General features: G+C 37.5%; 1 protein-coding gene across 2 annotated transcripts in view; it reads left to right on the forward strand.

Moving 5' to 3' along the window:
- Positions 1–398: 398 nt before the first annotated feature.
- slc39a13 (solute carrier family 39 member 13) overlaps positions 399–27580 on the forward strand; it is a 49190-nt gene continuing 22008 nt past the window's right edge. The window contains exons 1-4 of one of the 2 annotated variants that reach the window (XM_039754178.1): positions 399–527; positions 5238–5599; positions 10724–10840; positions 13715–13860. In XM_039754178.1, coding sequence (XP_039610112.1) covers positions 5281–5599; positions 10724–10840; positions 13715–13860 — 582 coding nt within the window. In that variant the 5' untranslated portion in view covers positions 399–527; positions 5238–5280. Of the gene's footprint in view, positions 607–5237; positions 5600–10723; positions 10841–13714; positions 13861–27580 lie in introns of both variants that reach the window. The other variant, XM_039754182.1, reaches the window with a different exon arrangement.

The raw sequence follows: 27580 nt of genomic DNA on the forward strand, positions 1-27580 counted from the left end.
AATCCTATTCTTTAGCCCGCTTTATATTTGGGTAATTAAACTCCCCAATGACTATAATATCTCCCTATAAACTGCGTTTTTTTTAATGCTGCTAAAGAAATGCAAATAAAAATATTGTCTTCGTTAAGAGGTGCCTAAACACACTAATATGAGGACTCGATCCCTGATGATTTCTAGTCGAATCCAAGCCTCCTTATTAACTTGTGGCTCACCATCTAAATAAAGAAGATTTGCACTCAAAAATTCAACTAGAATTGCACGGAGTGTGTTCTGTTCGCCTATTGAGATGTTGCGTCTCCGTTTCAGGCTCAGTTCGAAACATTACCGGCGGCAGGACCTTGAGCAGACCGCTAACTCGTGGGCGGAAGCGTGGCACGGTCGTGCTGTACGTGACACCGTATGCCACGCAGCGCTCCACTCCGGAATGTAGTTCGGGGAGGAGCGCGGTTCCGAAGCATCATGCGTTCCTGGAGTGTGCCGGCGACGTGGCTGCGTGAGGCTGGATGGAAGGGGCAGATCGAGGCAGGGTAACGTCTTTTTTCTTCTTGCAACAACTTTCCGTGAGAGGTAGTCCGTTGCCGGAACAGGATTTATAACTCCGATCAGGTTGTAGCTCTATTCTGTACTATTAATATGAAGTAGTGCGGGACCCCGCTTGAAGTGGGATACTGCCCAGGGACCATGCACGGTGGGCGGTGGATGACTATGAAAGGAGGTCGGTGGTGTGTACTTTCAGTGAGGCCAGGGTAGCGGTTTCTTTTCTGTGAGGATAAAATGCAAAGGAAACTTTGGGGCAAGAGCTGTTTGGTGCTTTGGCTGTCTTGTCTGCTAGTTGTCGGTGGTTGCTTGTATAACTTTTTTCCATAGTTTCGATGTAACTTTTGTGGCGAGTGTAGTGAAACGTCAAAGAGCTCAGTGTGCAGTAAGACACGAAATATTGGTAGCAAATATGAGAAACATTGAAGTACTCGATCATAACAAGATGATAAATCTCTAGAAATTAGTTTCAATTTCCAATGTATTTGTAGTCGTCTGCAGGATGAAAATAGCTCCTTTCTATTTTAAGTCCCGCTGTGCGGTTGTTTGATTGGTTTGCCTCGACGATGATCTTCTCTGGTCCTTCTCCTTCCGATTGATCTTCTTTAAGGTCGTTGTACCCCGGACTAATTAGGGAACATTTTCTGCAAGTGTTTGACATTTTTCGGTCCTGTATTTTTTTTATTTTTCCTGTCGCATTTAACTAAACCTCAGGTGGGCATACATTCCTGTTGTAATGTGTGTTATGGAAAAGTTGATGTAATGTGGCTTTGTTTGGGATGGAAAATAGACATTCCAGTTTGCTGAATTTTGTTGATTTGAGGCAGACATTTAAGTAATGTCAACGGGCACAGATCTTGAACCATTTTTTTCTGCTCCACGTTTGTCCGGAGGCAGAGCAACTCTGGCAGCATTAGATGCAAAGCAGCAGCCAGGCTGTAGTCCATCACAGGAAACACCCTTACTCGCTGCTGGCCAACTTAAAGTAATCCGTTATGTTACATGTATATCTTTGAGATGTTGATGGAAGCCAGAGTACTATGAAAAAAATCCATGCAGGCGCCACACAATTACTGAGCCAGAAATACTTACAGTACAAAGTTTTTGAAGTTGTGAGGCAGAAACACTGGTCACTAAACATTGTTAATAATTTCAAAACTCCTGTATTTTCATCAGTTATCTAGAAGTATACAGTTTCTGAGCTAATGACACAACATCATGTACTGCATATTTGTTTCTTATGGGGCTTTGCATGCATCAGTAATACTATCATGTTTCTAAAAGTTAGATAAGCATCCTACAGAGGCTGGCTGTCCACCTGAATTAAACCAGATCATCAATGCTTCCAGTGAGGACAAGTGGTTCCTAGCCAGTGATTTCTGTGTGTGGATGCTACCGTAAGTCACCAAATGCATCATGTTTGTACCTGCAAAGGCTATGGTTGCCTCCCCCTTAATTCTTTTGCTAGGTGTTGTCTCTACATGGGAAGCCTTGTCAAACAGATTCTTAAAATAATTTATTTTGCAAACATACCATGCGAGTCCATTTAAACATCATTAAAGACTACGAAAGTCAGAAATCGATTTCTGTTCACATTAAAAAGCACACAGCCTAATTACACCTTCAAATGTGTGTACCCTTAAAGCAGCTAAGGAAATAACTCGGTTCATATTTTAGATTATTCAGTGTAGGCTTTTTGTATAATATGCTTGGATATTCGCTTACAGTGCATTTACACACACATATATTGCATACCACCCTATCCTTATTTTTTAAATTTTTTGATTTATATTTGGACAGCTGTTCTCTGATTTTTTTTATGGGGCTAATTAAATTATTTTTCTTTTACTGTCCCCCTAAGTTCTTCTCTAAGGGAGTTGCTGTATTCCTTTCTGTTCTCATTTTTGAGAAGCAGGAGTGCTGATGTTTTAAGCCCTCTGTTCTGCTGACTTCTTTTTTTCATTTTCATTCCATTTCATTTCATTACTTGCCTGGTCTTTAAATGTTTTGGGTTTAACTTTTTCCCCCCACTGTATTCATGTGGATTTTCTCTGAATATTCAATTTTGCTCACACATACTTCAGAGATGGGCAGCTACATTAACTAAACACTGAACATGCATTATGGGAGCGTTTGTATTTGTCTCAATGTGCAAATTGTTGAACTAGAGTTTATTCCTGACTTGAATCCAATTTTATCATTAAGTGATTTTTTTTTTGTACTACTGTGCAGCTCGCTGATTTCTTCTTTGTTTGGAACTGGCATTATACTGATTTTGTTTTTGGGGCGAAGGATTTAGTGTCTTTTTTTCTTTTTGGAGATGATATCTCAATAATAGACTAATTAAGAAATGACATTTCATTTTGCATACATGTATAAAATAACATTCTGCAACCTACTTCATGTAATTTAGGGTGACAGAGTGGCCAGAGATAGTAACAGCAGCAACTCTGAATGAGATATAGTCCACTCCAGGGTCCAGTGGAACCCACATTCACATTGGGATAGTTTAGCATCGCCAATTATTCAATATTTTTGGGGATCTGGGAGAAAAACTGGAGTGCCTAAGGGGGAAAAAAAAACCTCGCACATTCACAAAGAGAACATTCAGACTCCACAAATGCATTGAGAAGGTACATCATTCAGGTTTAGGATTCTGGATACCACTGCTTCACCACACCCACTCTACGTATTATGTGTATGTGTGATAAAGTACAGTTGTATGATATAACTTGACCGCTGATGGCTGTTAACAGATCATAGTAATCAATAATCAATTTCTTAAACAAGAAAAGCATTTTTGCAGAAATCCTTTAGTTCACCATGTTGTTACATATGCCATTTGACAAGAAAATACATCTTCACAAAGTATAAACTGCGCCATGAAGTAGCTGACTGGCATGTTGAAAATTCACAAAAAAGTTGATTAATTGAAAATGTTCAATTTCTTGCTCTTGCTAGTATGGAATTGGCTGTTGTCATCAGTTTTTTTGGTTTTATAGATACTTACTTATGCACTAAATCTGAAAGTTGCTTGGACTCAAATATGAATGCACTTGCTTGAACTAACTGAACAGATAAAATCTTTCATTAAGCAATGTCAGTTAATTGTCAGCTTTTTATATAGTAAATGTGCAGTACGGTCCACATCATCTGCTGCTGGAACTGCCCCTAAATCGACCATACGTGTATATGTTGGGAAATCATTGTGACCCAGTCAGAGTTTTTAGCATCTCATGGATTAGTCGGTTTAGACACCCTCTGTATACAATTTGACCTCTTTTGGAGTGGGGTGTGTGTGTGAAGGTTTAGAATGTGAGTCTGTAGTCATCCAATTAAAACAGAAAATACTCAATTCAAATGAAATTTAGCGCTATTAACAGCACCGTAAAATACCAGAAGCTTATTGATTGTGAATAAGTTTGCGCCAATAGATATCTTATACATTGACCTGCAATATTTTACTGCTAAATTTATTCTTTATTAAGAAGTGAATATCATTTGCTGGACAAATAATTTTTAGTATACAACATTAAACAATCCCCTCAGTATTCTGTTTGCTTAATTTAAACAAAATAATTGTTTTTTAAGCATGGAGAATAATGTGTTCATAGTCATAGTTGTTAATGTGTGACTCATTTTTTCAAAGATTTTATTGAGCCTCCAAGCTGCTGCATTTGTGCCATTAGTTCATATTTTCCAAATGGCTGTTATGGAATATTTAGACACGTGAAGAATTTTTTTGATGATAAATAGTATTATGGTTTAGTTTTCTGGAAATATCAGTAGATTTTACAGTGGAATGTGGGTTTGTGCTAATTTTCTTTTTGTTTATGTTGAAGTGCTAAACCTCACATGAACAAGAGACCTGAAAACATGATATGCCTCATTCATTTGCAAAGGAAGAGAAGAAAAAAAAAATAGATAGATAAATACTTTATTAATCCCAAGAGGGGCCTGGGACTCCTAAAATCCACCACCAGTTCCTTGGTTTTGCTGGTGTTAAGATGTAAGTGGTTTGAGTCGCACCATTTAGTTAAGTTGATTTGAATAAACAAAGTTTGAAAGTGGATTCTTATGAAGAAGTACATTATAAGATTAGCTTGGAAAGATTTCCTTACAAGCATTCTAGACAGGACTATGTTTTCTGCTTACTGCTTTGTTTTCTGATTACACTGATCAGCCTTGTATAGATGTACAATGCGGGTGGAAAGCACATTCACCAGGGCCATGTGCGGCTTTTCTCTGAAGCTGCAGACCTAGAGGCGATGCATTTTTATGGTGAGACAGAGCTGACTTTCAAGTCATGGCTTGCTTCACCCTGACTTCTGCTTGGATTCCTGCATTACCTGGGCATAAAACTGTTGCAGGTTTCATTACTGGTTATGGGGATGTTGAGGGAAGGGAGTTGATATTATGCATCATGTTGGGAAATTTAATGCGTCACGATCAGACATAATAGTTTATGGTTGTAGTTAGTGAGACCCATGTAATGGAAGTAGATACAGTACCTGTTGTATTTACTTACTTGATATAGTCCTCCTGTGTATATTTTCCTTTTGTAACTTTAATGCAGATGCACTATTGCCAGTGTTTGCTAGCTGGCATGCCATGATTGGCTTATGATTTAATCTGTAAGCAGTGTTTGGTTATTGATGTTCCTTAGCAGTCTTAACTCTTGCCCTTTGATTTTTTTGTAGCTTTCTGGTTCTTGTCAGAATCCACGAGGCTTGAAAGGACAGAATGAGAGAACAGAAGTCATCTTTTTACCTAGTGTTGCTCCTCAGTTCCTTTATCTTCCTATTGACATTCTGGCCCACTGCTAGTCACAGATCCAGTGCCAAGAGGATGTCCCACTCCACGATGCTGCCAGCTGCTGCCAGCTCCCGCTGGTGGAGTACAGAGGAAGTCTTGAGCTTCAGAGCGCTTACTGACCTGTTTGTTTGGGAAAGAGTAGAGATCTGGATCTGCTCTCTTATGGGATCAGCAATAGTGGGTCTCAGTGGTGTGTTTCCCCTGCTAGTTATCCCCATTGAAGCTGGGGCTACCCTGAAAACAGAAGGTGAGTTGCCACTTATTTTGTTTTGTTATCTGCCTACCTCTTGAATTCTTGTCATCTCACCTTTCGATTGATCACCGGCTTCAGTCATTACAAAATATTTCTAGCCCTTTAAGATTAGATACACTGGCTTTAAAAATATTCTGGGAAATAATTTCCCGAAAACAGTGTTTGTCCATGAGTAATATGTTTCAGTACAGATGGACTAGCTTATCTTTGGAGAGAAGTAAGTAGTATGTCATTCTTCATCATTGCCATAGATTACAACCAAATCAGACCAGCTGTGTAGTAACATGGAACTTCTTTAAATTCCATCTTTTAATATTACCTGAATGGAATCTAATAACACATTTCTGAGATAACTGCAGATGTTCTATTGGAATGCAGAGTGAAACCAAAGTAGAATAGAAGAAGAGGATATCATTCATGGCTGCATTTACAGTTCAGCCTCATGTTTCATTTACTGGTAGCAATAATTGCCTATCCGTTTAACTTTCTAGTTATCATATTGCTCCTTCTGTACAAGTGTGTATGCTTGAGTATGGTCTGCACCTGGCTGTATATGGTCTTGTTGGTATTAAGTTGGGATAAATAAATAGTTTAAATAAATAGTCCAAAGTTTTAGAACACCTCCGTTTTTCCAGTTTCTCTTCAATTTTAATCCGTTGAAGTTCAGTGAATGACCTAAAATAGTGAAAAGGTAAGTGGTAAACTACCAGAGGTTTAAGTGTAAAGTTTTGGTCAGTAAAAACTGTAAAAGGAAATTTCAGAATGTTTCAAATGGGCCTTCTTTAGGGAACAACTAATAGGTTACAACTTACAGATGTTGTCTAGCAATTAAAGTAAATTAAATCTTGGAAGTTGAAGCAAACAATTTGCTCAGGTGTCCCAACCTCTGTTGATTACTTACAAACCCTCTGTCTGTCTTAAAGCAGAGTTGGAACAGACTGTGATTTTGTGCTGCAAGTTTGACAGGGCAAGTGGCAGTAAGAAAGACATTTCTTAAAGAGCAAAATAGAGCCTGGAAATACCAGTTGTGGGTTACTGCCGACTGAGAGAAAGTCTTATGGATCAACGAATCAAAATTTGAAATCTTCAGTTCGTCACGCAGGGTGTTTATACACCAACAAGTTAGAGAAAATGATGGCTCCTTAGTGTCTGCCACCAGCTGTCAAAGATGAACAAGGAATTGTGATGGTCTGGGGTTCTTTTACTGGAGGCGGAGTTGGTGACTTGCACAGAGTGACTGGCATTTTGAATCAAATGGGTTACCACAGTTTGGCTGTTGTGTCAGCAAAAGGTGGCTACTTTGATGAATCAAAAATTTGAATAAAATTTTGTACACAAGGATTAATTGATTTATTTTATTTGCCATTGTTTATTTATTCTAGGTCTTGATTTTATGAGACATTGACATTAAACTGTGTGCATTTCCATAAAAACTGAGGTGTTCAAAAACTTTTGACCAATAGTGTATACATGCAGCTGATGTGCATTTACTAGAGGACATCAAGGCGCATTTAGTATGCTTATAGAGTATAACCAAATTTTACAATCTAATAAACAATTTAATAGATCTTCATGCTTCTTAATAGCCTGTCAGTTCTGAATAGTATATAATAACTTGAGAAATCTCACTTTTTGTTCTCCTGCTACATCTGCCCTCTCTTTGCATCAAACACCATTTAAGCATTCCTGTTTGACTTCTCTGCAGGAATCTTTGTTGTTCTTACTTGCGTTTTTAATAGTATAATTCCTCCAGACAGTTTTAATCAACATTGTTCTTTGTTGTCTAATTTTGTTAATTCGTTTAATATGCATTGAATGCAGTAAGCTTTCAATGCTGCTATAACTCCCTGATCCATTGATTGGATCGTAGAATATTACTTTAATAGTTAAGCAGGTTTTTTAATGATACAAGATCTGGAGGATGACCTGGCACATTGTCCAACAATAAAAAAGCGTTATCCTCAGAATAGGTTGTTTTACAGTAATGTTTCACCAATGGGCAAAAATTATTTACAAACCAATCCACACACAACTCTTTGGTTACAGAAACTGAAGGGTTATGGCAGGAAAACCAGTTTTTGAAAACTGCTTAAGTGCTCAAGAATTTTCTGAGTGCTACACTAGTATTGGTTTCAGTTTGTAATATCTGGAAGTATTTGCTTCAAACAGCAAAATCAAGCAGTCTTTTTCAGCTTTAAATCCTGAAATCCTTTTTTCTTCATGAAATATAAACATAATGGCAGTGCCTTGTCAAAACATCACACTTTTGGACCTTATCATCACAGATTTTAATGAAACTTGGCATGCTGATTTGGTCATATGAGTAATCCATAGAACTAAAATTGCACTTTTTGGAACAACAATAAGGGAGATTTAAGCTAACAAAGTTTGAACTTATTGGTTGAGGGGGCGTAGGATTATGACTTTGAATGGCTATATTTCCCTAAATTTAAGTTGCACTGAAAAGTGTGATGATTTGACTCTTGCAAACAACCCAAAAACCTTGACGATAAAGACTAAATTTGGCAGATGTTTTTCTTGTTCAATAATTTTGAGTAATTTTGCATGAAATTCCATTGTAGTTTGGACTTTGACACATTACTCTAGCATCCTTAATTTTTCAAACCAACCACATACCGTATCAACAGTAATGGAAATAATACATCAGACATGAAATGATGAGATTGCACTGCTATTCAGACACTTTATATATCAGACCTTCCTGCTTAACTGAGCAACTGAATAAGAAAGATCCTATTAAGAGAAATAAACAACAACCTCCTCCATCCACCAGCATAACTGTAGATTTTAATGACTAAGATGAAAGAATTTTACCTGAGGGCAGGATTTTTACACCATTTTACAGATCAGCCTTATTGAACAAATGGCAGCCTGCCTTGAATTTTAGCAAGTTATTTGGCAGACTCATTAGGTGATCCCACCACAGAATTTTTGTTTCCAGAAACCAATGAGGTCCTTTATGATGTAGGTCACTTGTGGTCCATGGCCACTTTTGTGTGCTGTTTTCCCACTGTACAACAGAAACTGTAACCTTTTTGGAACATATGTAATGTGTAAAGGAGAGTGTTGCAGTGTGAATTGAGACACGTTCAAAAGGTTAATGGTAGAACGCCCAATATTGCTTAAATGTGCTGTTTGGCATAGCACTCCAGGTAAGTAGGTATGAAGAGTTACATGGTGCGCAGTGTGTCACGATTAGGAGTTTATTTTGCTTCAGTGTGATCAGAACGTCACACTGGAGATTGTTGCTTTGAGTGGTGCATAGCACAGTGCACCAGAGAGACATCTATGAAGAGTGATGTGATGCAATGTGCACCAATAATTCTCTAAAGTGAAAAAAGTAATAACAACAACAACAACATTTATTTATATAGCACATTTTCATACAAACAGTAGCTCAAAGTGCTTTACATAATAAAGAATAGAAAAATAAAAGACACAGTAAGAAAATAAAATAAGTCAACATTAATTAACATAGAATAAGTAAGGTCCAATGGCCAGAAACAAACTCCAGACGGCTTTAGAAAAAAATAAAATCTGGGCATTCTGCCTAACATAAATGAAACAGTCCTCTTTGGATTTAGGCTTCTCATGGAAGGAATTGAAAATAATGGTCACGTAGACTTCTGCCTTTTAATCCATCCATCATTGTTGGAGCATCATGATGCTTTGAGTAGGTGGTGGTGGCACAGGCCACCACCACAAAGAAACCGGAAAAAGAAACAGAAGAGAGAGTAGGGGTCAGTACGGATTTTAGAGCCACCATGAATAGTTATTATGATGAATTGAACATACAGAGTACAGTATCAGGATTAAGTTAAAGTGAAGTTATGAGAAGGCCATGTTAAAGTAATGTGTTTTCAGCAGTGTTTTAAAGTGCTCTACTGTATTAGCCTGGCAAATTCCTATTGGCAGGCTATTCCAGATTTTAGGTGCATAGTAGCAGAAGGCCACCTCACCACTTCTTTTAAGTTTTCTTCTTGGAATTCTAAGGAGACACTCATTTGAGGATCTAAGATTACAATTTGGAATATAAGGTGTCAGACATTCTGATATATAAGATGGGGTGAGATTATTTAAGGCTTTATAAACCATAAGCAGTATTTTAAAGTCAATCCTGAATGACACAGGTAACCAGTGTAGTGACATCAAAACTGGAGAGATGTGCTCAGATTTTCTTTTCCTAGTTAGGATTCTAGCAGCTGCATTCTGCACTCGTTGTCAAACGATTTATGTCTTTTTTGGGTAGTCCTGAGAGGAGTGCGTTATAGTAATCTAGTCGACTGAAAACAAACGCGTGAACTAGTTTCTCAGCATCTTTCAATGATATAAGAGGTCTAACTTTAGCTATATTTCTTAAGTGAAAAAATGGTGTCCTAGTGATTTGATTAATATGCGATTTAAAATTCAGATTACAGTCAACAGTTACCCCTAAGCTTTTTACCTCCATCTTGACTTTTAATCCTAATGTATCCAGTTTATTTCTAATAGCCTCATTGTATCCATTATTGCCAGTCACTAAGATTTCAGTTTTCTCTTTATTTAACTTGAGAAAGTTACTACTATTCATCCATTCTGAGATACAAGTCAGACATTGTGTTAGTGAATCATAACGGAACAGTGAATAACGGATTGGTAAGATCGGGCCAGTGTTTGAGGAAGACTGGTGACTGGTGCATGGTAAAGTAAAAGCAGCATTTGTTAATGAGTAAAGATTTAAGAAGGCTGGAGTTCTGATCCTCAGCCACCCCTTCCTCCCTCAATGTCTACCACCTACCCTGTGAATGATGGCATATTATCATTAAATCATATGTGTTGAAAGCATTAAATGAATGGTTTGTTGGAGTTGCAGAAACTGTTACAAAAATAAAATATTGCCTTTTTAAATCGTTGAATACATTTATAGAGTGAAAGAGGAAAGTCCATTTTGTTAAAAATTCAGGTAGCAGCACAATAGAATCCATGTTTGTTCATGCTGTTGGGTTAACAGAATTTCTGAAAACTTTGTAAAACACTTATTTAACCAGACAAAGAGACCAATGCAATAACTGTGTTTATAAAAGCTACAAGTAACCATTTATGTCTTTCTATTGATAGCTGGCTCACAGAAGCTTAAGAGACTGCTTAGTTTTGCAATTGGTGGACTTCTTGGAGACGTATTTTTGCATCTTCTGCCTGAGGCATGGGCATACTCGTGTAGTGGAATTGACAAAGGTAAGGATAAGAAAAGGGTATGTGTATTGTTGGAGTGGATACTGAGTTTCATAGCAGAAGTGAATGGAGAAATGGGTGGAAAAGTGTGAATACTTGAACTTTCTAGCATATATAACACAGTGACATTCTGGTAAGAATACAGTGTAACATGACAGAGTAAGTTCAGCCAAGGAGCAATATTGTTTGGAAAGTGCATAAATGTCTTCTCAGGTTAAGTATACTGCATATGGCTTATCCTGTATTGTAGTGGTCGGTGCATTGAAAGAACTGGTGAATTACCTGATCGCCATTAAATTTTTTTGCCAAATCAATTTTTTATAGATTTCCAGACAGACTCTAAATACTAAGAGTTGGTTTCCAGCTTGTGCTTTCAATTTTGTATGAGTCTCAGCTACAGATAATGGTGTAGCATTCCTCCATAACATATTTAAATAGCTATGATCATTTTACGGTGAATGTGATATTATAAATTTGGCAAAATGCTCTTTTCATAGATTTGGCAATATTGGATCAGTGGATAAAATTTTGGGCTTTTCTAAGGAAAATTAAAGGTTCAGTTCTCCAACAGACAAATGCACATTTCCAGTACTTCACACCTGTTAGACTTTCTGAAATATGAAATGAATATAAACGAATGTTACGTTTCACTTTAAGATCATAGGTTTGATTCCACTCTATCACTAATATCATTTCTGTTAAATCATTTTCCCAACCAAGTCAAGGTTTTTGTAATGTGCAGAGAACTGTGTGACATTAGGGTGGCCAAAAAAATGTATTTAAAAAAAACAAGATTTTTAAGTGACATGATTTTATTCAAAAATGCACTAAAAAGTAAAAAAGAAATTCTTGTGCTATGAGGTTATTTGTCATATGTGTCTAAAAATAAAATCGTGGGCTACCCATCTTCTTCTTTCAGCTGCTCCTGTTAGGGGTTTCCACTGCGGATCATATTCTTCCATATTTTTCTGTCCTCTGCATCTTGTTCTGTTACACCCATCACCTGCCTGTCCTCTCTCACCACATCCATAAACCTTCGCTTAGGCCTTCCTCTTTTCCTCTTCCCTGGCAGCTCTATCCTTAGCATCCTTCTCCCAATATATCCAGCATCTCTGCACATGTCCACACCAATGCAATCTCACCTCTCTGACTTTGTCTCCCAACCGTCCAACTTGAGCTGACCCTCTAATGTACTCATTTCTAATCCTGTCCATCCTTATCACACCCAGTACAAATCTTAGCATCTTTAACTCTCCCTCCTCCAGCTCTGTCTCCTGCTTTCTGGTCAGTGCCACCGTCTCCAACCCATATAACATAGCTGGTCTCACTACCGTCCTGTAGACCTTCCCTTTCACTCTTGCTGATACCCGTCTGTCACAAATTACTCCTGACACTCTTCTCCACCGATTTCACCCTGCCTGCACTCATTTTTTCACCTCTCTTCCACAATCCCCATTACTCTGTACTGTTGATAAGTATTTAAACTCATCCACCTTCGCCAACTCTACTCCCTGTATCCTCACCATTCCACTGACCTCCCTCTCATTCACACACATGTATTCTGTCTTGTTCTTACTGACCTTCATTCCTCTCCTCTCTAGAGCATATCTCCACCTCTCCAGGGTCTCCTCAACCTGCTCCATACTATCGCTACAGCTCACAATGTCATCAGCAAACATCATAGTCCACAGGGACTCCTGTCTAATCTCATCTGTCAACCTGTCCATCACCATTGCAAATAAGAAAGAGCTCAGAGCTGATCCCTGATGTAATCCCACCTCCACGCTGAATGCATCCGTCGCTCCTACCGCAGACCTCACCACTGTCACACTTCCCTCGTACATATCCTGTACAACTCTTACATACTTCTTTGACACTCCCGACTTCCTTATACAATACCACAGCTCCTCTCGAGGCACCCTGTCATAAGCTTTCTTCAGGTCCACAAAGACGCAATGCAACTCCTTCCGGCCTTCTCTAAACTTTTCTATCAACATCCTCAGAGCAAACATCTATTCTGTGTAGCTCTTTATTGGAATGAAACCATACTGCATTAATTTAATTCAATTAAAGTGCATAGATTCCTTAAATGATTCAAAAAAAAAACTCTAACGATTTGAAAGTTTCTCCAATTATAACCACTGTCCTACAAACTTTAAACAAATTTTATATAATATATCTGATATATATGTCATTTTCTTTCCACAGTTAAGCTGGTTAGAAATTTCATTCTAACGAATCTATGCATTTTAATTGAATTAAATTAATTCTTTTATGAGTGCCTTGCTTTTATTTTTAGTCACATATGACCAACAAAATCTTAGTACAAGGGGGGAAAAAATGACTTTTTTAGTACATTTTTGAATAAAATCATGCCAATCTTTTTTATATATTTTTTTTTTGATAAAACCCTTAAATTAAAGCTCAAAGTTTACACGTCAATTATATCATGATGCTTTATTTCAAGTCCATCGTGGTGACGTACAGAGCCAAATTAGGAAAATTATGTCACTGTCCAAATACTTACAGACCTGACTGTAGGTTCTTGAATGGTATTAACAGTTTATACAGAAGCAAGAAGTTTCATGTTCATGATTTTAAACAATGTCCTAACAAAATCACTGTTCTTTAAAATTACTTTATTATTGGTTCTGGGGAATTTTGCTTGGTCGCTTTTAATAAAATATTTTATAATTAAATTATTTTTAATGTTTGTCATTAACACGTGCTAGATTACCCTTGTTCATAGTCACATCTAGATTTTATATGACCAAAGCATGAGTCATTATTAATAATTTGGGCCAAACCCAAAAAAAGTCTTCCCATCTCTGCTCTAGATTGTATTGGTCATTTTCCTTTTCTTTTGTTCCTTTGCAGGTCAAAACCACAGTCAACAGGATCACAAGACTTTGGGTTTGTGGGTCATAGGTGGATTAATGACCTTCCTCATCCTGGAAAAAATGTTTCCAGACAGAGACCAAGAATCGGAGGACAATGAAAGGATAACACACAAGGCCACATCAGTGAGTTGGAAAACTTATGTCTGATCACGGAGTTAAGTCATCATGTTGTGCCATTTAATTCTTGTAATTGACCAATGGCAAGAGCAAATAGCCCCAATGGCTGCTGCCAAGCTGCTTTTATTAGTATTTTGTGTTTTATTATTGTTTGTTTGTCACTGTGTATTTAAATGTAAAACTGATTAATAATTTGTCACACTAATAATTATTGCCATGGAGTAGATTTTCTTTCAGTATAGTAACAAAATATATTCTTGTGTGTATGGTGCTAGGGAAGTGGCATGAGCAAACCAGAAGAGCTACAGATGCTTGAGATGAAGTCTGGCAGAAGTGGATGGGGCAGGAGCAGTTAGTGAAAGCTGTGCTGTGATTGGTCCCCAGTAACCCTTTGTTAAAGAGGGCAGTAGTATATTTGAAGTAGAGCTTTGTGTCAGCATACGTACACACTCTGAAAATGTTAATTTGTTATCTTATTATTTACTCATTCACTTTGAATTTGTCCACATCTTTTTTTGCTCCTCTGTTTAGAGCAGAACTGATTAAATGGAATGATTTGGGTTTAACTAAAATGCAAATTTACACCGTGTTCTGTGCATCTTGATAACAGCTAGTCTGTACTGTAACTTGTCTTGTCCTAGATATTTCTTAATTTTGGTGCCCTTTTTTCACAATCAAGATAATAGAACCTGCATGTCATTTAGTTTGAAATTAAATACACATTGATTTTTCACTTTTGTAATTTAGGAATTAGGAATGAGCAACAGAATCTTACGGTAGTTTTGGCGTTTTAGCACTCTGCTGCTGGGAGTGATTCTAGTATTTCTGTAAACTTTTATGTATTTCATTTTTTTCTTTTTTTAACATTTTCATTCTCTGCTTGAAAAGTTTTTTTGTTTTGTGATTTGCAAAATATTTCAAAATCTGTGACATTGTTTCAGGCACCCTCAGTAGTGAATAATGTGCTGAAGACTTTATCACATGCAGAGTGAATTTAAATGTTATATTTCACCTAATGTGACAATGTTTAGATTCATTTGTATATTTGGCTGAGATGTTCTAATGACAGGCTACTTCTCTGAAACTGTGCTGCATGGTGGTAACTGCTATATCAAAGCTGCTGACTATGCAAGTTATTTAAAGACTTTGACAGTTGACACTGGTAAAAATTGTTTATGAGGAAAGTTCATTTTTTAGTTTGGAGTTTGTGTAATGCTTTTTTTTTATTCTTCTTTGCACATAATGTCACTTTTTTCAATGTTGCTTGTGTAGTAGTAATTTTAAATAATATACTGAGTTTTTTCAGCTTTTCCACAGAAGGAAAACAGCAGCTGCAAACAGAGATTGCACTAATTTCTTTAAAAATGAAGCCATAAAATGTGTATTTTTAAAATAAATTTACAAGAGTGGGAGCATTTCCTGCTGATTCCCTCATATTTAGCACTGTAATTGAACTGAAAAGCTTTTATCTGAAGCAAGACAGGTTCTGAGATCACCCATTTAAAGGTGTTTTAAATTCTGAATAAATCATTTTGTTCCTTCTTAGATGACTAGTGAAATGTAAAGGCACTTAAATGTCAGAAATTGTACCTACAGAAAGAAGGGGAAACCTGTCAAGGTTTGTGTTCAGCAGGGGGCTGATAATTGCTAACCTGGAATAGGCTAATCCTTCCACTTTTAATAATCATTAATAGAATTGTTTCTTGCCCAGCTTGTGACACTGCTGCTTTGGGGGTCTGTTCTAGTGGGTATTGACTGAGTGGACTTGCTGTCATTGACACTCTTGACATATATATTATAGTATACTGAACTTGATTCTGTTTTTTTTTCTTTCTTTCGGAGACATGTGGGGCTTTTGCCAGTTGCTTAAATAAATGTTTGAAGACAATTTGACATTTGTTAAATATAAAGTTTGCCTTTGGTATAGGAGTTTTGGATAATCTATCAGATTAACCTTCGGAAAAATGTTATCACTAGGAATACATCTCTAGAAAATGTCTTGACAGTCAGTAAACTCAATAATGGCCCATAGCATAAGTAGTTTCCCTCAATCTGTAAAGAAAAGCCAAACAGTGCAGTACATTTTGCAACAGGAGCAGAGTAAGGGGAATCATCTATAGACTGGGTGGTCCCGAAGATGTTTAATGTAATTTCTACATTCTGACAATCTGAGCTACCATGAAGTCATTGATACATTGATGTTAGTAATTACATTAACATTTCCATTTCATTACTACTCTGTGTTAGTCATTGCTAGTTTTTAATGTCTAAAATTATAGTAGTTGATTTGCAGTATGTTTTAAAGCTACTGACATTTATTGTATGTGCTGTTAGATTTATAAATGTGTCATGATTCCTGATATTTTTATTTATAGCCTATAGCTATAATTCCTTGGAAATGATGAGTGAATAGATGTGGGAGAGGCTTTTTCGTTCACTCCCACTCTGCAATGTCTTTACTGTATCTTCTAGTCTAGTGGGATAAATAAAATATTGAGTTGTGAGAATAGTATGTGAATCCTTTAGCATTTTAACTGGAAGCTAATATACAGATTTAAGAATATGATGTGCAAGTCTGTCCAATCCTCACCATGTTATTTTGAATTAACAGCAGTCAGTTCTTTTTTGTTGTGATGAATGAAATATTTTCTGTATCAAGCATATGAAGAAACAATTTAATTTTGCTGTATTTCTGAATTGAGCGATTGTCCTTCCATCATTGACCAACCCAGATATTGCTGGAGAAAGTATGTCATAGATAATGTGGATAAAGGACGACTAAAGGTTAAATCATTATCAAATATAGCACTTACAATTTTTTGATGCATTCATCTAATCTAAAATGTAAATTATTCAAATGAAGAGCTTTCAGTGTAGACTGATAGAACTTTATTTGTCCCTGGAGAAAATTTGTCTTTTGAAAGTACCTCATTCAATAAATATATAAATAAATATATAAATACACATGCACACTATGATCTGATCACGCATTGGAACGACAGAAAAGAAGGATAAAACTTCTTACTTGGCAGTCACAGTGAGACATTATGCAGGTGCATTGCTGTTGGTAAAAAGGAGTCCCTGGCACTTTTTTGGCACATTTCTGCTGAAAATTCATTGACTGAAAGTGCCCCATGTTGGTGTGTCAAACAGAGGTTGCGCGTATTGTTCATATTGGCACTCAGTTTTGCTTTAATTCTTTCCTTTGCTATTACCACCAGGCAGGTCTAGGCTGCATTTCATAACTGAGCCTGCCTTTTTAATCAGCTTGTTGATTTGGTGGGCCTCTCTTGAACTGATGTTACCAGACCAGTACACCAGAGCTTTGGAAATCACACTGGCCATCACAGAGATAAAGAATATGTGAAGGATGTCACTACTACTACACCACTCCCTGCCCTTTCTTCTTTAGTTCCGTCCTGTCATTGATTTAGACACCCAAGTACTTGTACCTGACATAGAGGCTCTTTGGTGCAGCGAAAGTCAATAACCACTTCCTTGGTTTTATTGACAATTCTTTCTGCACCAAGAAACAAAGTTTTCCAACTGATTCCTATACTGTATATCATATCTCTTATCCATACACCCCATAAGTGCAGAATTGTCTGAGAATTTATGAAAATATGACCTGCTGTTCTGTTTATAGTCTGAGGTGTACATAGTAAAGAGAAAAGGAGACAGGACCATTCCTTGTGCTCCATTGTTGACTCAGTCCATGATTCTCACAAGCGTCAGTTTGCCAGACAGTCCATTCTCCAAGAAACCATATTCTCATCCATCTGCAGATCTCTGAGCTTACCCCTTAACAGAGATGGCTGGATGGTATTGGAGAAATCAAAATACATAATCCTCACAATGCTGCTAGCTTTGTACAGGTGAGAATAAGCCACATGGAGCAGGCTAGATAATTGCATCATTTACTCCAATGGGTCCAGCTGGTCTACCACAAGTGGACTCCAGGATCAGCCTTTCAAAGGTCTTCATGATGTGAGACATTAAGTGCTACTGGTCTTAAGTCATTAGGTGAAGAAGTGCTTGCCTTCTTTGGAACAGAAATAATGCAGTATGTTTTTCACACAAGCAGCAATTTTTGGGGCCTTAGACTGAACAGGTGACAGAGGATACTACACAGCTGGTCAGCACAGGCCTTAAGAACTCGAGAGCAAACTCCATCTGGTTCCCCCCCACACTTTCCTGTGTGTAGCCTCCTTGGTTGTCTCTTAACATAGCCATCAGTTATGGACAGCTCATACCGATGGTCAGAGGTGGACTCATCACTGGCTCTTCCTGTTAAAGTCATAGGGGTTGTTGATATAGTAGGGATAGTGTCTGGGGATTAGTCATTGGAAGAAGGTGGCAGTGGATAGGAAAGATTTTATTAAACATTGGTTCTGGGTATTAGCTTTGTCACATTCCCTTCTAGCACCTGAGCCCTGGATTGCTTATGTCTGTTAGTTATGCTGTCCATTCCAGACATTTTTCATGCTATTCCGAGCAAGTTTGTTTTCTGTTTTAACTTTCTATGCTTCCTTTTCTTCACTCAGCTTTTTCTTCAGCACACACTGGGCATCCCTTAGAGCCTCTTTGAACAGCCTGTTTTTGTCATTTTACTTTATTTAAATGTAATTTCATTCGTCTGTCATTAAATGTATCATCCTCACAAGATGTTCATTAACAATATAATAAAAGTATCATTGGGGTTTATTGATAGGCATTGTCGGGTGCCATCATCTTAGAAATGAAAATGAATATGTTTGAGAGTAACATATTCTAATAATAACATATCTAACATTGAGCTCAAAGGCACACCATATCGAACGGTAAATGGGAATGACACTTCTATTGAACAAAATTGCCTTTTAGCATAATTCTTCAAAAACTAAAACATAGTTTTCTGGGACTCCACAAAATTTTAAAGGAGCCCAGCAACTAACTTCATTTCATCCCTTTAAACAAATGACAAAACCTTCAATCTCCAGAGGCTTCATTAGTTGTAACTCGCTTCATGAATGCTGCAGATGCAGAAGTGCTTTCATAGCAGTTTAAGCACACAGGGTATGCTTTTGTCCAGGTTAAAATTTATTTTCAAGGCAGGAAAAAAAATATTAAAATTACTCCTCAAAAATGCATAAAAATAAGTTAAAATGTCACAAAGAAATAATGGAAAGAATGTAGATAATCTTAAAACCATTATATGTATGTATAAATCATATATGTTGCCCACAACTACTACTGGGATCATAAAAAATAATCTAATAATATATCAGAATAAACATTTCTAAAATTTTATTTCTAAATCCTGATATGTTTTTAAAGCATTTTTACTAAAAGGTAGTGTCACATGAAGCTGCTATTAGACACATGATTTACTTTGTTATATGGTACAAAGTGGAACCTCAGTTCACGAGTTCTCTGAACACGTACAAATCGGGTTACGACCAAAATGTTTGCCAAACTTTTGCATCTGTTCACAACCACACACTCAGTTGACGAACAAGCCAGTTTCCCTTCCGGTTCGTATGCGCCGATGATTTCTGCACGTGTTCAGTCTCTCCCTGTACTGTACATTGTTCTTGATGCATCACATAGAGGGACTCTCCCTCAAAACTGTAACCTCCTCTCATCCCAGCTTCCTCCTCAAAAAGACCAGTTTTAACAAATAATCACCGCACTCGCGGCTTAGCGAGGGGGCATGGTGGTGTGTGGCCGAAGTGGTTCCTGAGGAGTTCGTGATGTGGGCATTTCTCACCTAAGTACACAGGTAAGAAGCGGTCTGCATCCATAATTGTTCCCAGGAGCTGCTGATTGCCATGACTACCACGCCTCTTCATAAATAGAAGTGCGAGTCGACTAAAGGGAAAAAGAAGAGAACGGGAAAGAACAGGAGGTTGCAGGAGAAGGCAGGAAGCAGGAGGAGAAAGCCGGTGCAGGAGAGAGCACGAGAGAGAGAGCGAGAGCGAGCGCACGAGATTGAGAAAGCGAGTGAGAGAGAGAACGAGTGAGCGCAGGCTCGCGTGCAGCTGAGAGCAAACGAGCAAGCAGCTGAGAAGGGAGCCTGGGTGTTTGTTTCAGTGTTATTCAATGTTTTTAATCTAGTTTGCTATTACACTGTGCATTCTATGGTATGATTAACTATTTTTGTGCTTAAAAATCTTTAAAGAAAATATATTTACATACAGTTCGTATGGTCTGGAACGGATTAATTGTATTTACATACTATCCTAAGGGGGATATTACTTCAGGTTACGACTGGAGTGTTGGAATGAATTATGGTTGTGACTCGAGGTTCCACTGTATCACTTCTAGTTGCACTGTAACTTCCTTTGCACTGACTCTTGTTTACACAAAAACTCCACCCACACCAGTGGCTGCGAACAGAGAAGAGAACACAAAAGATGGTGCCAAGAATCTGTGATAAAAATTAACTCCAGCTTTGTTTTGCCATGAACATACCTCTGAAACATAAAAAGTATGTTTTCTGAAAAATGAACCTCTGGTACTTTCAGTTGAATGGATTTATTAACTGTTAAATCTGTATTTTGTTTCACATTTGTCTGGAGCCTGTTGTTAGTAAATTTAAAACTTTTTCTTATTTAATTAGAATCTAATAAATTGCCTTCATGAAAGAATCGGAGACAATGCTGGTGACACGCAATGTTTTACATTCATTACAGGCTAGGCAAACACTTCAAGGTAGTGTTTCCATTCAGGCTGGAATTGGGTCAAGAGACAGGTGGCCTATTTTTCTTTTATAAATCAATTTATAGAGTTTCCTGTTCTATTATCAGCTTATATTTATTTAAGTTTTATGCGTAGTAAGTAATATGTAGAACCACATCTTGTAGCTGGAAAATCCTGTGTTTCACTGCTACCTGTGTTAAGTTGGATTGTGAAAGATTTTTCAGGTTTATTATTTGTTAGGATGGCTATTTGTTTAAAATATGAGGGTTGTATATACATTTATAAACTTGCAGTAGTAATTGGGTAAGGCAGTGTGCACAGAAAAAAATTTTGCATTGCTTGGTAATTGAATTCCTGCTTTCTGGTAAACTTGATCCTTTGTTTTTTTTCCATTTGGACTCTAACTATAATATTAAAAGTAAAGCAAAAAGAGATTTGTTTTGAGATGAGTTGCTTTACCCCAATTAGTGTTACTAAGTACCTTGTAATTATAATAGTTTATTATTATAATTATAATATTGGTCTAGGTGTTATGTTTGTCATAATTATTATAATAGCACTACACAATTAGCAAGGACAGAAGTAGACCAAAAGTAATTAAAATATGCTGTAACAGGTGAGACAATTATACTTCAATTGTTAATATCCTGAGTGGTAGTTTAATCTGACACATGATTGCGTGAGTTCTAAAGACCTTTCACAATTAAAAAGAACCCAAAAGAATCAATTAAGAACATCTTTTTAGGGTGTCAGTTCTCACATTTTTATACATATAAAAAGGCACTCATTAAGCATACCTAATTTGTAGCTAAAACCTCCATCAGACTACACAACATTTCCAGTGATTTTCATTTTTGCCTTCATTTACATATTCGTAGCAGGTCAAGGCAACTCACACCACCTGCCCGTGAATGCCACTCATGTAGTGTGAATTGTCTTGTGACTCTGCCACTAGCCATGACAAGTTCAGTGGCAAGTCATTGAAGCAGACTCCTGTGTATGTAGGAGTTTAACAGCCAAAGAGATCTCAAGTGCACACATTGCCTACAAACAGAAAAATTAAATCAGATTTTCAAGTAAAAGAACAACAAAGAAGGTCGGTGACAGCCTCAAGAAAGGAAGTACAGGTGTTCTGGACCATGCATGTGGAAAAAAGGCTTTTGGTGCTTCGCAGCCAGCACAAATACCAGTTTTATTACTTTTCTTTGTAACATCATGCCAGAAAGGAAAAAGATCCTGCAAATTGATTGGCTGTGAAATGCATTGACCCTGTAATATATTGTGGAACAATAGGTAGTTTGAAACTTTCTGAGATGTGATATCATCAAGACCAGAGGTATCAAAATCATATCCTTGAGAGTCACAGAGATTTCTGGTTTTGGTTTCAGCCACTTCTTTTATAGTAAACAATTATTGCTGCTAATGAAACATTCTACTTTTGTCTACATTTTATGCAAATTTTGCTTGACCTGTGTAATAAGATTAGGACCTTCTATTCTTTTCCTTTTTCCTTTATCAGTAGCTGAACAATAATGATGTGATATGCAAGCTAACACGATGCTCGGCTGACTTAATCCAATTTGCCCATCATAAAAATAAAATACATTTAAAAAATGGTTTCATAAAATGTTTGAAAATAAAAAAGTAAATACCTGAGAATTAATCTGTTCTGAGCCGCAAAATATTTAGTAAAGTCTGGTGTAACAGAATGACAGCATAGATGTAATAACATTTTATATTAACAACAAGAGTTGAGCTTCTAGTTAGGAAACTGGTCAGAGAAAAGTGTTGCCCTTCTAGCAAATGGTGTTTGAGTCAGCTGGTCATCACTTTGGCAAAAAAAAAACAATTAAGGCTACGGAATCTGAAAAAGAAAGTGACAAAAGTAATGCTATACAGCAGGGACTGGCAAAGTCATTCCTGGAGGGCTGCAGTGGCTGCAGGTTTTTGTTCCAACCCAATTGCTTAATAAGAAGCACTTATTGCTCTAGAAACACTTCTGCTTCATTTTAGTTATCTCCCTCATTAAGAATTTGAACCCTTATTGCTTATTTAAGTCTTAAACAGCTGCATTCTCGGTTTTTAATTGCTCCTTATTAACAATAAGATGCAAATGACAAAAGAAACCAGCAGTTATCCATTTTGCTTGTTACCCTTTACACCTGTGTGTATTTATCGTGCACTATTTGGTTTAATTAAATACTTGGAAGGAAAGAGAAGAGAAAATGGTGAAGGATTGAGAATTAGCCATCTGTTTTACACTTCAAAGTATTTGGATGATATCCTTAGAATGGAAAAAAAAATCTAGGATATGAGAATGACTTGACATAGCAGAGTTAAAGCACTAACAAGCCATGAAATGTAATTATTGGCAAGGATTTTTTTCTAATTAAGCAACTGGGTTGGAACAAAAACCCACGGCCACTGCGGCCCTCCAGGAATGACTTTGCCCACCCCTGCTATACAGGTATATTCCATTAGTGGCAATTTGGAACAAAAACACGGCATCCGCTTTAGATCTGAGCTTAACACCTGAGGTCAGTCCTGGGTTTCCAGTGTGGTTTCACATTTTCATTCCAACAAGTTTGATAAATCGGTTGGTTAGACTTGGTTTTAATTGATATAAGTATTTAATTAGCATGTCTTTTTTCTTCTTATTTTTAATTTGAAGTGTACTAGTATTTATTTAATTTCTGGATTTAAACAAAAGCTTGAAAGTTGGAAATAACAGCTGGAGGATGGAGTCCAGTTTAAAGCAGAAGCTGGTTAGTATGAACACTTGCAGTGAAACTTCCACATCTGGCACCAACAATACTATGGTCAAAGTCACTTAGGTGACACATTGTATCCATTAAAATGTCTGAACAACAGTTAAACTTCTCGGCCATGTCTGTATGCTATATTTATCTATACTAATTAAAGGCAAAGCCCTCACTGACTGACTGACTCACTCACTCACTCACTCACTCACTCATCACTCATCACTAATTCTCCAACTTCCCGTGTAGGTAGAAGGCTGAAATTTGGCAGGCTTATTCCTTACAGCTTACTTACAAACGTTAAGCAGGTTTCATTTCGAAATTCTACACGTAACGGTCGATAACGGTCGACAACGTCTGCCATGTTGAACTTTCTTATTTATGGCCCCATCTTCACGAAATTTGGTAGGTGGCTTCCCTGCGCTAACCGAAACCGATGTACGTACTTATTTCGATTGTATGACGCCACTGTCGGCCGCCATATTGAACTTTCCAACGTCACTAATTTTCCAACTTCCCGTGTAGGTAGAAGGCTGACCCAATCTTCACGAAATTTGATAGGTGGCTTCCCTGCGCTAACCAAAACCGATGCACGTACTTATTTCGGTGGTATGACGCCACTGTTGGCCGCCATATTGAATTTTCTAAACGTCACTAATTCTCCAACATCCCGTGTAGGTAGAAGGCTGAAATTTGGCAGGCTTATTCCTTACAGCATACTTACAAAAGTTAAACAGGTCTCATTTCAAAATTCTACGCATAATGGTCATAACGGTCAACAACGTCCGCCATGTTGAACTTTCTTATTCATGACCCCATCTTCACGAAATTTGGTAGGCGTCTTCCCTGCGCTAACTGAAACCAATGTACATACTTATTTCGGTGGTATGATGCCACTGTCAGCCGCCATATTGAACTTTCCAACGTCACTAATTCTCCAACTTCCCGTGTAGGTAGAAGGCTGAAATTGGGCATGCTCATTCCTTACAGCTTACTTACAAAAGTTAAGCAGGTTTCATTTTGAAATTCTATGGGTAACGGTCATAACAGTCAACAACGTCCGCCATGTTGAACTTTCTTATTTATGGCCCCATCTTCACGAAATTTGGTAGGCGGCTTCCCTGCGCTAACCAAAACCAATGTATGTACTTATTTCGGTGGTATGACGCCACTGTCAGCCGCCATATTGAACTTTCCAATGTCACTAATTCTACAAATTCTCGTGTAGGTAGAAGGCTGAAATTTGGTACTTATTTCGTTGGTATGATGCCACTGTCGGCGGCCATTTTTAACTTTTCAACAGTCTTTGTTACTTATGGGCCCATTTTCAAGAAATTTGGTATGCGCGTTCCCAACGCTAACTGAATCCTACTTATGTACATATATACGTCCATAGCCTGCAGCTCAGTCACGTGTGAGGCGGCATTGGGTCCCCCATCCCAACGCCTCCCACGTTGTTGGCTGCCTGCCTATATAAGGCCGTCCGTCGCTCCAGTCTCTACATTCCCTTCCTTGCTTCGCCACGGGATTCATGTCTCCCTGCTGATAACTACAGCCTTTTTATTTAATCCACGGCTTCTCCGCTGTTTTATTGTTCATTTATTACGATTAAAGTTATTGTGTAGGTATTTTAGACTTACTTTACATTGTTCAGGTACCCATTTCCTTTATCATTCCAACCGTACCCGCATTAACATGTCTATCGAGGTGATCACCATCGATCAAAGAACTGTCACTTACTGAGTGGTTTCCATGCCTGGAGATGGCACCTATCTTTTCCATTCTCTTTGTTACATATTGCACGGCCATATCAGGCTCACTCTTGATATCTGGAGAAACATTGTGTCTTATGTATTGAATGACTGGGACGGGTTCAAGGTGTGGACTGATGACGGTACAGGAGATAATTATTCTACACAGGAGCACTATAAGAGTGAAATGCTTAAGCCCTTCACCTATGCATCTGCATGTGAGTTGATGGCTGCCGTTGAATTGTTCGGTTGTCGCTTTCAAGTGTACCAAAATGGCCAAATATTTTACACCGTTGGACAACCGCCAATGCCTCTTAAACATCTTAGATTCACAGGTGACGATTTCAGTAGTGAACACTTTGATGTTTATGAATGTTTAAACTCTCAAAAGCTGGATGTGATTTTATCGATGAAACCGGTTGTATACTTACAACGCTTGACAGATGACGAATGTCACTTCAAGACAAGTCCTACAAATACTGTCGTATTACTATTACTACTCGTAATTGAAACAAACCATGAAACTCAAACCGATTATGATAGCAGCAATCCAAGCTGTGAGATTTGAAACAAGATTACTGTTCACATGGCCAACTGTACGTTGCATGCTCAAGAGTAAGCTCAGTGCACAGCTTGGTCATATTACAACCGGAGGTCCGAACTCACAATGTGGTATACAAAGAGATCCTTAACAAATAATTATTGGTATATTTTCCCTCAGTTTAAAAGGTTTAATTTTCTTCTTAATAAAACTTTTAAGGCAGTACTTTGCCGCTGCGAAGCGCGGGTATTTTGCTATATATATATATAGATGTATGGATATAATATATATATAGATATATAGATATACAAATACATAGATAGATATAGATATATATATATATATATATTGTGTGTGTGTATGTATGTACAGTATGTATGTGTATATAGATATATATTAATAAATATATAGATATTGGATATAGATATAGATATATATACTGTATATATAATGTGTGTGTGTATGTATGTATATATGTATATGTGTGTGTATATATATATATATGTATATATATATATATATATATATATATATATGACAGCAACACTCATAACAGTGACAAAACAATTACATTGATGATCATGTTACGTTATTTTCAAGATGTTTCCTTTTCTTTTTCATTACTTCTTTAACACACTACTTCTCCGCTGCGAAGCGTGGGTATTTTGCTAGTATACTATATATATATATATATAGGGGGGAAAAATAAAATGTAGTATTTTAACAGTAAGGGGGAAAAAATAAAATGTAGTATTTTAACAGTAAAACATTAACATGTAAGAAGTAAAGATACATTGAGCAGTACTGGAGTGCTTTCGGGTAAAGTACATTTTAAAACCGCTGTAACACAACAGGTAAGTAGCACTAACAGCAGCTTAAATGTATTTGGATCATCTCTCGGTAGCTGATCCCTTGCGAAAGGCGCTACACGACCACTGTGGTATAGAAATTACATTTTCTATGTGATCCTGGAAATTTCTGCCTGACAACCTTGCACTACGTGCCTGTGGTTTAAGGGAAAAATTATTCTGAGAAATGTGGACGCTACCCTTTTGTGCTTAATGTGCAGAAGGTCCAAGCAATTCCCAAGTCCAAAACTTAACATGAAAAGGTCGGTACATCTTCTTAGATGTAAACCCTCCATCTTCTTAAAAGAATTTATCACAAAAGCAACCTTGAATGTTGCGGGGTTTTAGTGCCCTGAACTCACCTTAAGTAGTAAGTAGTCGTGAAGCGCAATTTACAAAGAGAGTTTTGCTTTGATGGTTCCGATCACACTCATTCGCAGTGATTTCCACTCTCTCAGGAGCCGACAGGGCACTTGAAGTGTCACAAACAGTGCGAGAAGAGAGGACACCGGCCGAAACTGCAAAGCTCTCGACCCAGCAGAGCAGCCCGACATTCCGCGCCTCCGAGTGTCCACTTTGTTCTCCCGACCCCTCGCCACTGAAGGAGATGTCATCTTCACATTGTTTACAGCTCGGCGCAGTTAAAAAGTAGAAAGACGCAAAGCTGTTTTCCTCATCTCTTCTACTATCAAGTACTGCCAATTAAAAAAAAAAGTTATAATGTGGCAGTTTCCGTAACAGTCACGTGGACGAATAAATAAAACTCTGTAAGAATGCGCCTGCCGGCAAACGGCCCAGCACTGGAGTCCAGAGAGGAGGGCTAAGAGAGGGCAACGCGGGGTGCACTTCTATGGGATAGATCGGCGTGTTTGTGTTTACCTCTTTTCAATATCAGTAAAGTAACTCTCACACAAATAATAATTCATAAAGACGATATAAAAATGGCGTCCACAAACGAAATGATTAGTTGCTGTATTATAATATGTTCTTTAGAGGTCATATGTAATTTCCGTTTTGCATGGTCATGCGTAATTTCCGTTTCAAACGCGAAAAGAATTTTATATATATAGATAGGTGTGTGTGTGTACGTGTACAAGCTAAAGTTAGAAAATGGGATTTATAAAAAAAAAATTGAACAAACCTTAA

This window comes from Polypterus senegalus, chromosome 1 (genome assembly GCF_016835505.1).
Source record: "Polypterus senegalus isolate Bchr_013 chromosome 1, ASM1683550v1, whole genome shotgun sequence".
Classification (NCBI taxonomy): Eukaryota; Metazoa; Chordata; class Cladistia; order Polypteriformes; family Polypteridae; genus Polypterus; species Polypterus senegalus.